General features: G+C 33.8%; 2 protein-coding genes across 3 annotated transcripts; one reads left to right on the top strand and one right to left on the bottom strand.

The window, feature by feature from the left end:
• Positions 1–7,222: 7,222 nt before the first annotated feature.
• On the top strand, positions 7,223–10,648 carry LOC105783520 (uncharacterized protein At3g61260). Of its 2 annotated transcripts, XM_012609022.2 has the most exons (7): positions 7,223–7,506; positions 7,782–7,868; positions 8,911–9,008; positions 9,218–9,481; positions 9,583–9,967; positions 10,158–10,239; positions 10,312–10,648. In XM_012609022.2, exons 2-7 carry the CDS (start codon positions 7,861–7,863, stop codon positions 10,501–10,503), a joined length of 1,029 nt encoding a protein of 342 aa, XP_012464476.1. In that variant the 5' UTR covers positions 7,223–7,506; positions 7,782–7,860; the 3' UTR covers positions 10,504–10,648. The 2 variants fall into 2 exon arrangements, with proteins under 2 accessions (XP_012464476.1, XP_012464475.1); XM_012609021.2 differs by lacking the exons at positions 7,223–7,506; positions 7,782–7,868 and adding an exon at positions 7,884–8,564.
• Positions 10,649–11,150: 502 nt separating this feature from the next.
• Positions 11,151–12,415, bottom strand: LOC105783521 (uncharacterized). Its single transcript, XM_012609023.2, has 2 exons — positions 12,261–12,415; positions 11,151–11,994 (listed from the first exon to the last, which is right to left on the bottom strand). The coding sequence occupies exon 2, from the start codon at positions 11,991–11,993 to the stop codon at positions 11,217–11,219; it is 777 nt and encodes a 258-aa protein (XP_012464477.1). The 5' UTR covers position 11,994; positions 12,261–12,415; the 3' UTR covers positions 11,151–11,216.
• Between the last annotated feature and the right edge of the window lie 3,943 nt (positions 12,416–16,358).

The raw sequence follows: 16,358 nt of genomic DNA, 5'->3' as shown, positions 1-16,358 counted from the left end.
TTCTCTCTGTGACCAGTTCAAACTCCATTTAGCAATATTTCAATCCAACTCTACCACCCACACGAATTAGGGGCATGTGGATTGTACATTGGGTCTAAGGTTCGAGTGGTGACGCATCAAAAAGGGAGTATTTATTTTGTTGCATCACCACTCGAACCTTAAACCCCATTTACACTCCACACGCCCCTTACCACTAGACCAACAACTCCTTTGTATCATAAAACAAACACTATTATTTATAAGGCCTATATGACAATGTCCAGATTCATTTAAGAGCAAAACTAAAAATTATGCAGAAGCCAAGACTTGAACCTAGGCTCCTCAAACACTCCCAAACACACCCAAATCTCTTAAGCACTGAAGCAGACATTCATTTATGTCACTTCCTTGCACAACTAAATATTTATGTGCAGTCTCCTATCTGTTCCCTTGTTCAAAACCTATTTCTTTTAGGCCCAAAATTCAGGTTGTTACAGTATACACACACACGAAAATTCAAATATGGGAAATATTTATCTCTTGACTAAAAATCAATTATAATGGAGAGTATTTATAACTTATTGGCTTGATGTGTACAATATGTAAATCAACATAATCTCATGTTGAAATAGGAATTTTAGTTATCATAAGTAATGGTTTAGATATTAATAAGAGGCGTTCAATCAATAATTTCTCTAAACTATTAGACGCATAAATAACAAACTTTTAAAAAAGTTTTTCAAACTCATATACAACAATCAATAAGAGACTGAGATATAAACTCATCAGCATTAGTAAGAATGATTCCCTTAATTGCATAATCTGAAATTAATCATCTTAACAAGCACTTTTGCAAATGACAGGTTACAAATTAATAACACATATGTAATTATTTTGCAGATGCATCTACCAAAATCAATAATATTAAAATCATCCACATGGTGGATGAATGGGCTCATATTCATTTCAGAAATGCAAGACATTAAATCTCAAATTTAGCTAATGAGTTTCTAATAATCAATTTTCAATGAGAACAAGCAACAAATGAGAATTTTCTTTAAATTAAAGAATCTTCTGATTCTTTAATGAATGTCCATATGAATTCTCAATTAATTTTTGCATCATATATGATTCAGAATAGTCTAACCGGTCACGCAAAATAGTAAATGCATTTGTATCAGCAAACTTCTATTTTACTTTAACATGCATTTCAATTATACTAATAATGTCAATATAAATTGTGACAAATTGATACTTTTACTGTCATTCATTTTACTTTGTATCCATATATAAGTACTATCATGGCATTTACTACTGGAAATGTCTAAATCAATGTGAAGTTTATAATTCCACTAAGTCAACAACATAAATATAATTTCTAAACAATTATATGCAATATTCGCTTTAGGGAATATGCCAAAATCTTTAAATATCTTGTAACGCCTCAAAACCAAAATCTTTAAATATCTTGTAACGCCCTAAAACCCGGGCTAGGAGTTTAGACCAAATTTTGGAGGTCACATTGATCACCGAAGTGATTTGAAATAATTTTACAAAACGAGTTGTTAAAATCTTATTCGAACACAATTATTAAAATCAAACTAAACCATTTAGCCCTTCTAGGATTCAAAACAGAGAATTCAAGTCATGTTGAAAGTGCTCGGAAATAAAGTTCCGAAGTTTCTAAAAATCAAAACAAAACTTTTTATGAAAATCCAAAATTAGATTGTACCACAGTCTTTACAGATGTTTATAGTCCAAAACAATTCACAAATTTAAAAATCTGAACAGTCCTTTTATTAGACCGGCTTAAAACATGTCACTCCGAGACCTCCGGCATGTCAAGTCTAGCTACAGAAAACGAGGGTACCTGTAAAGGAATAAACTAAGGGGGTGAGCTACACGAGATCAATGTGAGTTTGAAAACGATAGATAAATGAACACCAAAATGTCACAATAAAAAAGTAAAACTCAATAACAATCTGATATACGAATAGTCTTCACAAACAAATCAAGCGTATCAGCACTGAAACACATCGATCCATAAACAGTTAGTCTCGCAATCAAATAGCCAGACAGAATGTGAAATGAATGCAACCAGTAATAAAAACCCACCCAACCAGCCAAACACCTCTCCGTCCCCCAATCACACCCCAAAAAGAGCTATTTAAGCTCATCCAACCATACACACCACATAGGACCTCGAAAGGCGCCCATCCAACCCTACACACCAAGTATGTGGACTAAGTCACTCCAATGTTAATATGCAGCAGAGCTGACATATATGTCGTACTGTGCATTGCGGTAAACTGCTGTACAGACATGTTGCAGTTGAAACTGCCAAAACAGATCAGACTCCTTTCTCTTCGCAACCAAACCCAAAAAGATTAATGCAAAATGTACACCATTTGAAGATAGACTTACAGAAATAGAGTACGGAATCAGAAATGCACACATTCAAATGCCCAGAATCAAAATCAAATATAACATAACATCAATTAACACTCAACCGAATCACTTAATTAGAGCTATGAATGCGAATAACACACAAGTCTAGGCCGAACAAAGTTCCGACCACCCTTACAAAGACCTAGCCAATGGTCGGAACACATAGAATCATAATCAGATCAAAAATAGACACAATACAAAATTTGGCGACATAAGCCACACGGCCGTATGGAAGTGCCCAGGCTGTGTGGTGCCCAGGCTGTGTGGGGGTCCACACGCCCATGTGAAGGTCGCACACACCCGTGTGGAGGGGACACACGCCCGTGTGAACAGCCTGTGTAACTCACTATCCAAAAGTGCTAAAAATAAAAAACAGAGGAGACACGGCCGCGTGGAGATCACACACGCCCGTGTGGGGACACATTCAAAAATATACAAAATATGTCAAATTTCACAAAAAAAAATCAGAAATTCAATAACAAAAAGGGAGATTTTTCGAACACACACCTTAGACGCGATAGCAAACACCAGAATCGTTCGATTCGCTCCTCCAAATGAATTCAAAAACCTCAATGAGCATACAAATTAATGAAAATTTCAATTCAATAACAGAAAACAAAAGAGACATTATCAAAACCCCTAAAAGCAAAACCTACCTTCTTCTTTTCTGATTTACCAAACACCCGAGAACAAAACTCCCTTGACAACCAACAACAACGATAAAATGGAAGAAGCAAAGAATCAAAAGAAACTGAATATTTTTTTTAGGAAGAAATAAAACTGAGAAGTCACAGAGAATAAAATGGAGAAGAGAAGAAGAACGTGCAACTCTCTTTTTTTTCTTTTTGGGATTTTTTTTTTCTATTCTCAAAATAAAAATAAATTAAAATAGCTAAAACTAATAAATATTTTAGCAACTAAAAAAAATCTAAAATAAAAGTACTCCTATAAACACACACGAAGATTCGAACCTAGAACCCAGAGGCAAATTAACACACAACAAACCACCAGACCAGCAGGCCCATTCTAACATAAAACACAGCAACAAACTCAATTGTCTGATCTAGCCACAAACCCTACCTACAAATCTCAAAAGTTCTAACCCCAAATTCTGGGGTGTTACATATCTAAAAAGAAATGATTATAAAATTTATTATATTTATTACAGACATTCACTTAAAGGAATTTGCAAAAAGTAATTCAGACAATAATTTAAACATATATAATATTTCTGACCAATAAGATTATATAGATACCATTTGCTTCAAGAAATGATAAATTAATATAAATCATTGAACATTCTGTACTAAGAATAAACATTTGACAATATTTTGAATCATTCATCTTCTTCTTCTCTATTTGTCAATAATGACAATAAGTTCAATTTTCATAATTGTTATGAATTGCTACATTCACTTTCGAGAATGGAGCAAAACTGGTGGAACAAATAACTCGTTATTTTTTTAGTCATAATGAGATATGAGATCAATTCAAAATACTTTTAAAGCCCTTTTAACAAGAGTTTTGCATAATCAATTAACTACCAAGAATAACCGGCTAGGTCATGTATAAAAACAAGCCTAAATTAAATATATCACACCTTAAACATAAAAATATGACATAATGAATAACTAGCAATTTTTTCTTTCATAATCATCATTATAAACATGCATGAAATTTAATTCAAAATCCAACCATTCATGCTCATAGAACTTTTCATTTACAATTGTTTATGTCATTTCTCTAAATAATTAACACATGGAATAATATAAACGTATGAACTACTACCTTTAACAATTTTTAAACTAAATCAAATCCGAATAATCATAAAATTCATTGGTTTATTAATAGGAAGATAAATTCATGTTTTTAATGTATTTATTTTTAGCTAATTATCGAATAAGATGCTACTAAACTTGGGTTTTTCTTATCAAGAATGAAGTTGGTGTGCTGAAATTCAAATTCATACCAAAAGGGGATAAATTATAACAAAAAGCAAAGAAGATGGCTAGATTGAAAGGGTGAAGATTTAAAGTTGGTTGGATTAAGATTGAAGGGTTGAAAATTAAAAAATGGTTGGATAAAGATCAAATTATTTTTTATATTGTTAAAATTTCTATAATTAGTTTAAACTTGATCTTTAGTTTAATTTTGATTTTTAAATTTTGATTTATCTAGTGATAATGTTTAAGAAAAAATCTAGCTAAGTTTTAGTATTAGAAGTATGCATAAATACCTGATGGCTATAACCAGTGGGCAAACTTGGCTTTGAATATAAAAAAATCCCTTTCTTTCTTTTCAAATTCTGCAAAGACATTTTGCATTCTGCCAATTTTTTTCCCAATTTCAATAATTTGGTTAATTTGCATTCCAAGCCCTTTCCCCTTTTCACTTTCCACTTTCCACAATTTCCATTAACAGCCACTTTCATACTCCATCTAGCATGATTTATTTCAAGATTAACTAAGTCCCGTTTAGCCTTAGTTCGATTATCGCTCCGACAAAGTAATTGTGAGATATGAACTCACACTAAGTACTTATTATCTCTCCTGTATATGGGATAGTAAAATTCGTCCCTTAAAGTTGATTCGATTTCAATTCAAAAAGCATGTGTTAGGTTAGAGTCGTTTGACGTACAATTGGGAAGTTGAGTCGGTCGTATTGTATTCAAAATCCCGTGAACAAGTTGGTCTGTCCAAGTGAAAAAAGCTAGTTGGATTCCGTCAAGGGAGATAGTGACCGAATTTAAACAACCCACACGGTTGAGGTCCTTGATTCGAGTTGGGTTTTTTAGATTGCAAGACTGTCGAAGTCTTAAATTACGGGCACGTGTCACGTGGTTAGAAATTCGACAAGGGTTGATTTGCAGGTCGTACCAGAACTGTCTACAAGAGGAAAAGCTGGTGGTTTGAGGTGTCCTCGATCACTATAACCAACTTATCGATTGGAAGAAAAAACCTTTTTTCAAGGATCGGTTCAAGTTCGGGGTGTACCGAGGCTAAGGCTAAGCTTTAAAATATTTTATTTACCCATTTATTTTATTTGCTTAAATTTATTTTTGCAATTTCGAATTTGTTTTCATTTTATTACATTACATATTTATTTATTTTATTTGCTCTATCAACTTAACCCCCCTTTTTATTTTCCAGCTTGCAATGCACAGGTCGCGGGCACGACTGTACCACGACAATAATTTTGGTCACGAGAAAATGACAAAATTGGATAACCAGTCCCTATGGATTCGACCCTACTTTTCTATATTGTTATTTAGTGTTATTTTTTCGTGGGAAGTTATATTTGGTAGTTTCGACACCCATCATTTATTAACACAAATTTGCATACTAAATATGTTTTAATCAAATATATTATTTAATTATAAAACCTACTATAGCAACATATATAAATCAATTAATGTTCATTGTTATGAACAAATGAGATGCTTAAAACAATATGTAACCCATGTAATCAAAACTTAAAAAGAAAACCATCTCAAATATTTAAATCATATATCAAGTTGATTTAAAGATGTACATTTTTCTGCTACGAGTGTTGATGCTTTTTTCCTTTTTCCCTTTAATCAAAGGCAATTGATTAATAATACTCTCTCATAATTTGAATTAAATTTCAAGCATATTTAATAACAATAATTTAATCATAAAAAATTTAATAATCCAAATATTATGGATACTATAATTTAATAAAAGGATTTCAGTTTAAAAGAAACCTTAAAGTAATAATATATTTTTTTCATAAAATAATTTTACCAAAAATAATCAACAAAAGAGAAAAACATATCACTTAAGGATTATATAAATTTCTTCGCATAAAAGGGCATAAAAAATTTAGAGATTTATGTGTACCTGAATGGTTAAAGGCTCTAATGATTACCCATAGTGAACAGACCTCAATTGAAATAGCAACAGCTTTAAGAGACAATTGACAACAGTAAAATTTGGGATATTTTTGTGACTTATAGAGAAAAACAATTAAAAGAACGTGTTATAAAATAAAAGATAGAATAAAAAACAAAGAGAATGGGAGAGCAAAGAGTGAGTGTATTTTATTGATCAATCGAAATCATATACAATGCTTCTAATTACTATTAGAGTACATCAAAACTTATCTTAATCTTAATGGAGATCCACTTAACAAAATATTCATACCATAAAATAATATATATTATATGGGACACTAAGATAAACCCGAAGTACAATCAATGCAAGTTCGGATCCTGTCTGCTCCATGTTTCCCTATTTTCACCATTGATTTTTCAATGTTGGTTTACGTCCCTATGAACTGCCGACCTTTGCAACTGTCCCACTTACATCTTCAAAACTTCGCGACTGATTTGATGACAAATAATGGAATTTGCCCCCTTTCATCTATACCTACACTTCTTTTTCCTTCCCCCTTCAATCAATTTATATCATTTCATGTGCATCCTGCCCTCAAATTTAAACCTTGAACCCCCTACCATGATTTCACAATCCCTTTCTTTAATCAAAAAGGGCTTTTCCCTTCATCTTAAAACAAACCATCCGCCATGTCCTGCTATCGCCTTTCCATCTCTGTACTTCTTTTCTTCCTCCTCCTCCTTCTTCGACCCTCCGCCCAAACTCCATCACCAAGAAACCACTGCCCATGGCAACGTTCTTCATGTTCTCAACTTAGAATCCACAAATTCCGACATTTCTTACCACCGTGGCCCGAACAGGATGAAATTGATCCAAGATATGGTGTGGAGAAGAGACTTGTCCCCTCATGGCCTAACCCTCTTCACAACTAAGTAAAGAACTCAGCTGAACTCATACAATAAGCTGTACTATCATCATAGAGTAGCTAATTCCAAATGCATGGTTCGAAGGGGAAGGATGCAACGAGACTACAGTTAAAAAAAATGCAGCCGCCGTGTAACGCCTTCGGCATCTGCGACAATGACATTGCAATCGTGTCCAGGACGAAGTCCACAACTGCCATTTCCCATTAATTTCATTATAAAATTGATTTTGGACTGCGAAGAACAGATTGATAGGATTTGGAGGGAAGGGAAGAGACCCCTCTAGGGAGCCATGCATGCATGTATGTAGCTTTGCCATATATAAATATGTTTAACGTAGTGACGTCATGCATGTTATGTAAATTAGGGATGAAGATTTCAAAGAGGTGACATTGGGATGCAACTAATTTTTTTTATCTCTTCTTTGTCAGAAAAACTTTCAAGTTGCAATATTTTTGTATATAGAATAGTGGGTTGAGTATATGCTTTATTTGTTTTTGTTGCTAAGGGTGTTTTTTTACAATTTCTCCTACTTTTTTGTAAAATGTGTTTTTATATGAGATGGTGGTTTATGCAGGAAGCCCGGCTTCTTCGATAAAGGTTTGCTAAAGAACCGACAGATTCCTTCACAATGTGGATGTGCGTTGCTGGAGTGAATGACAAGGTAAATCATATCCAACACAGCGCATGGGCTTCAAAAATATTGTTTTTGAAAAATAGATTCATTAATTATTGATATTTTGTTGTTAGTAAATTTTAATTTAAACATTTTAGATCACAAATTCAAATATAATGTTATTTATTTGAATCAAATTTCAATAAAAAGATAATTATATAAATGAGGATTTTGATTCTGAAAGTGATCTTTTTTTAGCATTGAAATTCAAAATTAAATATTTAAACTTCAATCATCCCGGTTCAATTCCAGCCGCTTCACATAAGGATGAGTTACTGTATTTCTTTATATCGGAGAAGCTTTCCTTTGTAAGCTGAAAATATACCAACAAAACAAGATTCTTCTCAAACCTCATTTGCTTTTCAGGAAAGAATCCTTCTTCAAAATGCTTACAGTACATTAACATGTAACATCAAAAGGATGTAGACAGGTAATACGTTCCTTTATGAATATCCAAACCAACCTTTGCATGCAAAGCAAATTATCCAAAGCTTGCATGCTATTACCAAACCATCACAATTCTTCCTTTTCTCCAGCCTACCTTTCTGAATTATATCTCCTTTCAAATAAAAGCAGGCCCCTCCATTGCCCACCATTGATTCATTTCTCAATAAATAAAAAAGTTCCAAGCTTTATTCAAAGAAATTCATCCGAAACAATGGAGAATTTTATGAAGCAGATGAGGTAAATTCTATTTTCTTTTCGATGGTTTGATTATCATACACGGACAATAGAGTTTCTAATTTCACAAACAAGTCGAGAATTCATCATAAATCCTAAGCGGCTTATTAAATTCCACTGTTCTGTTCGTTTCAGATATGGGAATGTAGGCATTGCACTCATTTTCTTCTATAGAACTTAATCCATAATAAATGCAGAAACCAAGAAAAACAAAAATAGCTGTGGCTGATGAGCTTGTTGTGTAAAAGAAAATTAAAACTATATATGTTCAGGGAACCTACTATTCACTGTGTATAAGATTTTGAAATCTTTAGGAACCTGCTTCCATTTGACTGATCGTTTATGCCAGGGGGAGATTTTCCAGTGCCGAACATGGGAAAACAGAGGAGTCGAGCAGTATTAGAAACCAATGGATGCCACCACAAAAAACTCGATCTTTCAAAGCAGGTAAAAGTTCTTAATGAGCAGATAATCTTAAAAGAACATGGAAATATTTTATACATTATCTATTTTCCCTTACCTTTTCAACCTGAAGGTGAACTTTAAATTATGTTCCTCTTTGTACCAAAAGTACATTCCTTCTGCATCATCGTTTGGGAGAGAAATCATGTACAAGTTGAGGCAACTATAACCGATGTTAATTTTGGATTTGGCAGAGAGAACTCAAAACTGGTTTGGAAAACCATTTTCTGGCAAAATGACGAGTTGGAATGATGACTCAAACCATAAACCAGAGCAAGTACTTGCAGTTGCAGCTGCAGCGGCTACATATGTCATTAACTCGATTGCAGAACCAAGCATCCAGGACCAGAAGAAGACCAGTGCAGGTCTTGGACCCTCTTTGACCAGAGATAAGAGTAGAAAGGAAGATACGTCATTTTCAACATCGAAACCTGGCACTGTATCCAAACAATTCTCAGGTAGAGATCCAAAGCATGAGAAATCGAATTCTGATATCCATGTTGTAAGAGTATTATGAACTTCTAGTTTCTGCTGCTGTTTAACCAAAAGATATTAACAGGCGAGGGTTCGACAAAAGGTTCAGGAAGTGCAGAAAGTAAAGTGGCACTGCCCGATGGCACGGATGATAACGAAACTAAATCTGCTCCATCACTTAAAAGACCTCTTACTTTTGCAGATTACTTAGGCAACACTAGCATTACGAAACAAAGAAGTTCTCCTAAACCTGATATGCTTTCCAGTCAAACAGAAAGTGCAGCACCAAAACCTGATGTCTCCACCATAAAACCAGCAAGCAAAGCACCAAAACCTGATCATCCTGCCATTAAACCTGGAACTGCAGCAGGAAGACCTGAGGAGCCTCCTACCATAGAGCCAAGGCCAGAGACAGAGCAGACAAAAGCAGAGGATTGGGAGAAGGATGAGATGGCCAAGATCAAAGAACGGTAAATGGAGTATTTATTGTTAACCTATTAAGTAGTATCGAATAATAATAACCAATCAGCACCAACATAGTCAAACAGAAAGCAACTAAACTGCATTGAAACAACAAATGACATGCCAACATAAAATTGTCCACTTAAATTCAGAAGCAAATAATATCATATCATCCACTTCCTAACAGATAGATTACAGGTATAAGAAGTTGAATAGCACTATACTTGCCTGGGAGGAAAAGAAGAAGAAGAAAGCCAAGAACAAGCTGGACAGAACAGAGGTGAGACTTATTTTCCTTTCCTTAAATCAAACTAATTCTTAGAAACTAATAGCTTATTTCTTGGGGCATCAGAGTGGATTGGAGCGAAAGAGAGCACGGGCATTACTAAAATTTAAAAATGAAATGGAATATATCAAACAAGCTGTGGATGGAGCAAGAGCACAGGCAGAGGCGAGCCAGAAAAAAGATGAGCTTAAAGCAAAGGAAAAGGCAAATATAATTAGAAAAACAGGAGAGGTTCCAAGGGCATGCTTCTGCTGCTGAATGTAACAAATCATGTAGCATCCTGAGTTTTAAGTCACACTCCATCTTGTTCATTATGCACTCTCTACAGTAGAAAAACACCTTCATGTTTCCATTACATAGTAGATCTCAAGTAATGAGAGAAGAATAAGATAGTAATTAGAAAGCTGAACCATTCCAATTGTTAATGAGATGGAAGTACTAGATATGAGCCCAAGTAAAAGGCAGGATACCCCCCTTCCCCTTTTCTCTTTGAAGTTACCATCAAGATGACAACTAAACCAAAAAATGAGGTTGTTTGTTCATTCTTGTATGATCAAAAACCAGTTAAAAGATAGTAACCAATGTGACAAAAGCTGCAATGAGAATTAAGCAACCAGCAAAACCATTTACCTGACTGCTGAATCAAGCTTGCAACAACACAAAGCAGCAAAAACAGAGAAATATCTATATCAAATTGCAGAAAAATTAATTATGACAATTAAGAGAGAGATAGAGAGAGGATATAACCACTACAAACTGCACATTATTTTCTTTTGGGAACTCAAGCTTGTACAACAGGTTAGCAGCCACTTCAATGGCATCTAATTCAAGGACAAGACCACAATTTCAAAAAAAAAAAAGCCTATGAGACATTTCAAGTCATACTCCATCATGAAAACAATATATTAATCTGAAAGCTTTTCATTAGAAACCATAAATCTCTTAGACCTTCGAAGTATGAAAGCAACATCTCATGAGGCTATTTCTCTTACCAACCTATTCAACATAGGGAATGCAAAGTACATCACCAACAAAGACGGGACAGCAAAAACAACCGTCACCAGTAAATAAAGTAATAAGATAACAACACTCCCTGGTATTGCAAAGAAAACAATCAAAAGGAGCATGATGACCAATGGGAACTTGGTTGTAAGGTGAACAAAGAAATAAAACGACTTATAAAGTGAGAAACGATGATGCCTCTCCACGTTACTACTGCCACCATTATCTCCAGACCGAATTTGTTGAGAACCATGAGCATATAACTCCCTCCTAACAACACCACTGCTAGCTTGATTTCCAAGCATTAGATTACACTGATTATCCCCAGGCGAAGCTCTCCTCACAACACCATATCTATCACCATTCAAGCTCTCAATCATCCATAGAAGGAAGAAATTCTTGCTAGGGAACTTGAGGTTCCCTTTATAAACGAGGCGGAGCGATAGCAAGTGGCACCATGGGCAAGAAACGAACAAAGGGATCTCGAATTGAGAAGTGGGGAGTTTCAAAACAGCAGGTTGAAGCCCCAAGATGCAGTTTTGGCAAAGGGTATGACCGCACCATAAAACATAAGGAACATTCTCAACGATGTTGAAAGATTCCCAACAAATGGGACATTCCAACCCTTCATCTCTACTACCATTAGAACATACATCATCGTCTGAAAACTCGGAACAAGCTCGACTCGACTCTTTTGAATTCTTTAACCCAATGCTTGCAATGGCGTTAGAAGCAAAACCCCACATACTGACAGAAAAAAAAAAGTAAGAATGATAACAACAGAGAAAAACTGTAACCAAGTAACCAACTAATAAGTCGAAAAAAACCCACAATTTCATTTTCTATAGAAACACGAATTGAATCTCAGAAAACATGGGGGGGGGATTCAAAAAAAAGAACGACAGATAAACAGATGAAAACGAAGAAAAAAGAATTGGAACTTGTAGAAAAATGGAATCATAAAATTAAGGGTTCGTGAGAATGAAAATAAAAAAGAAGTAGAAAATTTTTACCTTAAAAGTTGGCTGAATTTTGAAGAGAAAAGGAAGGAGGGATGGTTGGGAGCAGAGAGAGAAAGAGATCGAAGTCTGATAAGAAAAGGATTAGAAGTCAAAACAAAAGTAGGACTTCGCTTTAGACGCCGCTCAAACGTCGTCGCTTTTGCATCCCCTCAAACCCACACTGGAACTTTATTATTATTTTGATACATGTATTTATATTTTTGTATTAGGGAAAAGTTATATATTTTGATAATTAAATATTAAAAATTAATTTATTAATTTGATTTACGTAAATAAATTTCATTTTACAACAACTCAAGAAAATGTTAAGATGATAGGACATGATTGATCTATCAATGATACTTTGAACCTTCTATTAGAAGGGTATCAAATTTAAAAACAGATTTAAAATTTAAAACATAATTTAAAGATTTTTGGTGCAATAAACTCACATCCAAATATATCATAAAACTCTAACATTAATATTTTTTAAAATGAAAATGAAAAAATAAAGTTTGATGCTCTAGGTTAAAATGTTTAATTTTTTTTTTAAACTGTCAAATGTCATCACGTTATTGGTCGTCAATGCTCCATCAATGTATTTTAATGGTTTTCATGTTTAGGTTTCATTTATGTCCAAAAATCAGTTTAGTTACCAAGTAAGTATAAGTTGTCAAGTTCAAGTGCCTCTGTATATATTAACCCTAAATCAAATAATGTTAATTCAAATTTGATTTAAATGAAATTTCTTTTTCAAATAAGTAATTAAATTCAATTTTTGAATGGATAAGCTACATTTGTAGTCACCCAGTTATTGGTAAGAATTTTTTTTATCATCCAATTATAAAAAGTTACAAAAATGATCACCCAACTATTCAAAATTTTCTTTTTTGGTCATCAACCGATAAATGGCAGATGAAAAGAAAACATGGTAGCTTTTAAAAATGGCATAATAGTAAATTCAATCTTCAACATTTTTACATTGGGTTAATTTAAAAAATTTAACCCTCAATTTTTACACATTGTGTAATTTGATCCTTTTTTCAATTATATTTTATTTTGACCTTTTCACCTAAAAAGCTAAAAAACAAACCTATCAACTAAATTTGATAGGAAATATATCAAAATGGAAACACTTGAAAATCTAATATAATAATGTTAATTTTTCTTGTTCTTTAAAATTAATCCTCAATGTCACAAATTAAAGTGAAATTGCAAATAAAAGACCATTTTACACAATGTGTAAATATTGAGGGTTTTTAATCAAGATTAAATTGACATAATATATAAATATTGAAGGTTAAAATCTCTATTATGTCAATTTTAAAAGTTGTCAAATTATTTTCATTAGTAAATTAACGATCGGTGACCAAAAAGAAAATTTTGAATAGTTGGATGACCAAAAAGAAAAATTGAATTATTAAGTGACCCTTTTATAAATTTTTATAATGGAATGACAAACAGTATTTATTAATAATTGAATGATTACTGGTATAATTTACCCCTTTTAAATTTAGCGCTAATTAAGGACTAGGCTTCACATTTTGGTTTGTCTTTGTCAGCTTTTTTTTTTTTTTGGTAATAAAAAGACAGAATCAATTACAAACTAACAAAAATAACATTTGAAGTTGAAAATAAAGACTTTATATCTAAACGAATCTGATCAACAACTTTAGCCGGGGGAACATGAAATACTCGTGGACCAAACGGGAATGCCTTCATTAAGCCTGCTAGTATGCGGGATGCAAAATTCGCATTTCTTGGGATCTGTTTGATGACCACATGCCAATCATGCTTGCAGAGTTCTTGAAATCTTGAGACCAAGTCTCTATTTGTACGTCTCTTAAGGCTACCAAGGATATCTTTGACAATTGTATCACAATCAATCTCTACTATAACTTCTTTCAAATTGACCCTAAATGCATATTGTAACCTATCGTAAATGGCCCAAAGCTCAACTTGTTCAACATTACAACTTTCAATATTTCTCCCAAATCCCTATAACCATTTACCATGTTCATCTCTTGTGACGGCTGCTGAAGATAGGTTGCGTGCACCATCAACATTCAATTTGAAAGAGTCAGTGGACAGTGGGAACCATCTACAATCCCGACTACCATTTCTGGAAGGGACTCGACCCTCTCTATTCTCATCTTGATACACCTTGCCCAACACCATAAAGATTGGATGACATTGGCTGAATTCAAATGAGCATCATGAAAAATCTTAAAATTTCTTTGTTTCCATAGTTTCCAACAAACAATGTTGAAAAAGGATGGCTAGACCACGTCTTGGAAATCTAAACTGAAAGCATTTCTCAAATTTATCAAAATTCAATCCTGCAAAGAGTAAGAAAAATTGGGTGAAGAGGTTCGAAAGGAGAATCTGTTTCCAAACTTCCTTAGCATGTTGGCAGCCTTTGAGGATGTGAATACAGGACTCTTCAACATATCTGCAAAACGCGCAGGAAGGATCCTCAGAGATCCCTCTTTTACATCTCTCCAAATTAGCCAAAAGGCAATCCTTCAAGACTAGCCATAGAAATTGACAAATTTGTTGAGGATTGTCGAGCCCCCATAATAACTTCCATTTGTCATCCTGAGGATTTAAAGAATTCTTTAAGAGTATATTATAAGTTGGCTTTATCGTATAAACACCATTTAGAGACCACCTAGATATGAGAGTATCTTATCCAACCAAGGGATTTGGCGCTGGAATTCCCGCAATATACGAAATAACATTGCTATAAAAAAAATCACAGATAATCCTAATTCTAGTCTCTATTGGAAGAAACAATCTCATTTAAAGTGATAGAATTGTCAATAAGAAAAGGGATTCGGTAATTAAGAAGAGGACCAAATTTCGCTATCTAGTTGTTTGTCCAAAATTTCACAGTGTAACCAACAAACCAAATGAGGCTTTGGCGAAGCAAAGGCCAAATATTTGTTATCAATTTCCAAATAAATGAGTAGTTACTTCAGGTAATGTTTTCCGAAATAATCTCAAAAAACTTGTATTTGGATCGGAGGACTTTAACCCATAAATTGTGCTTGTTTGTAAGGAGATTGAAACTCAACTTGAGTATAAACGAGTCATTTTGATCTTTTAGGCAACGAATTCCAATCCCTCCATTAAACTGAGGTTGACAATAATATTTCCATTTCACCAACGACATTTTTTTATTGGATGTTGTACTTCCCTAGATAAAAGCCCTTGTAATTCTTTCAATTTCTACACAGATAGCATGTGGAATCTTCACAGTTTGCATGAAATAGTTTGGAATCAATAAACATAGATCGAGCAAGAGTAATCCTTCTTGCCATGGAGAGTGATCTTGCATTCCAATTATCAAGTTTACGTCTGACTTTGTCAACAACAAAACTGAAAGTATTCTTTGTGACTTTTTTATGAAATAGAGGCAAACCCAAATAAGTTGCCAAATCATCTGAATGGCAATACCTAAGGATGTTGCATATATTTGCAGCATTATGAGCATCAATATTTTTTGAAAAATAAATGGTAGTTTTCTGTTCATTGACGTTATGCATCAACGCCTTACCAAAACATAAGTATAGCCTCCATAATTCTATGCGCCTAATCAACCTCAGCTTCAGCAAACAAGAATAAGTCATCCGCAAAGAAGAGGTGTAAAATGGGTGGTCCATCTTTACCCAGAACAATTGGTTTCTAGAATTTGCCTTCAACATCTCTGTGAATTAATTGGCCTAATCTCTCCATGCAAAGAACAAAGATATACGAAGATAAAAGGCATCTTTACCTGATACTCCTCTTAGGAATAAAACCCGTTGAAAGTCTACCATTCCACATAATTTGTATTGAAGCTGACGTGATACAATCCATAATGGCATTGATCAAATTTGGAGGGAAACTAACATCAACCAAGGTATCTTCAATAAAATCCTAATGAATTTTATCATAAGCTTTCTCTAAATCCACTTTAATGGCCATCCACGATTTCTTCCCCTTCTTAGTATGCATGGAATGCACAATTTCTAGGCCAATAATGATATTGTACATTATTTGCCTCTTTGCCACAAAACTCACATGATTCTAGTCAATAAGATTAGGAAAAATAGGCTTGAAACAATT

The sequence above is a fragment of the Gossypium raimondii genome, chromosome 13 (genome assembly GCF_025698545.1).
Source record: "Gossypium raimondii isolate GPD5lz chromosome 13, ASM2569854v1, whole genome shotgun sequence".
NCBI classification, from domain to species: domain Eukaryota; kingdom Viridiplantae; phylum Streptophyta; class Magnoliopsida; order Malvales; family Malvaceae; genus Gossypium; species Gossypium raimondii.
This window is presented reverse-complemented; position numbering and strand designations above follow the sequence as displayed.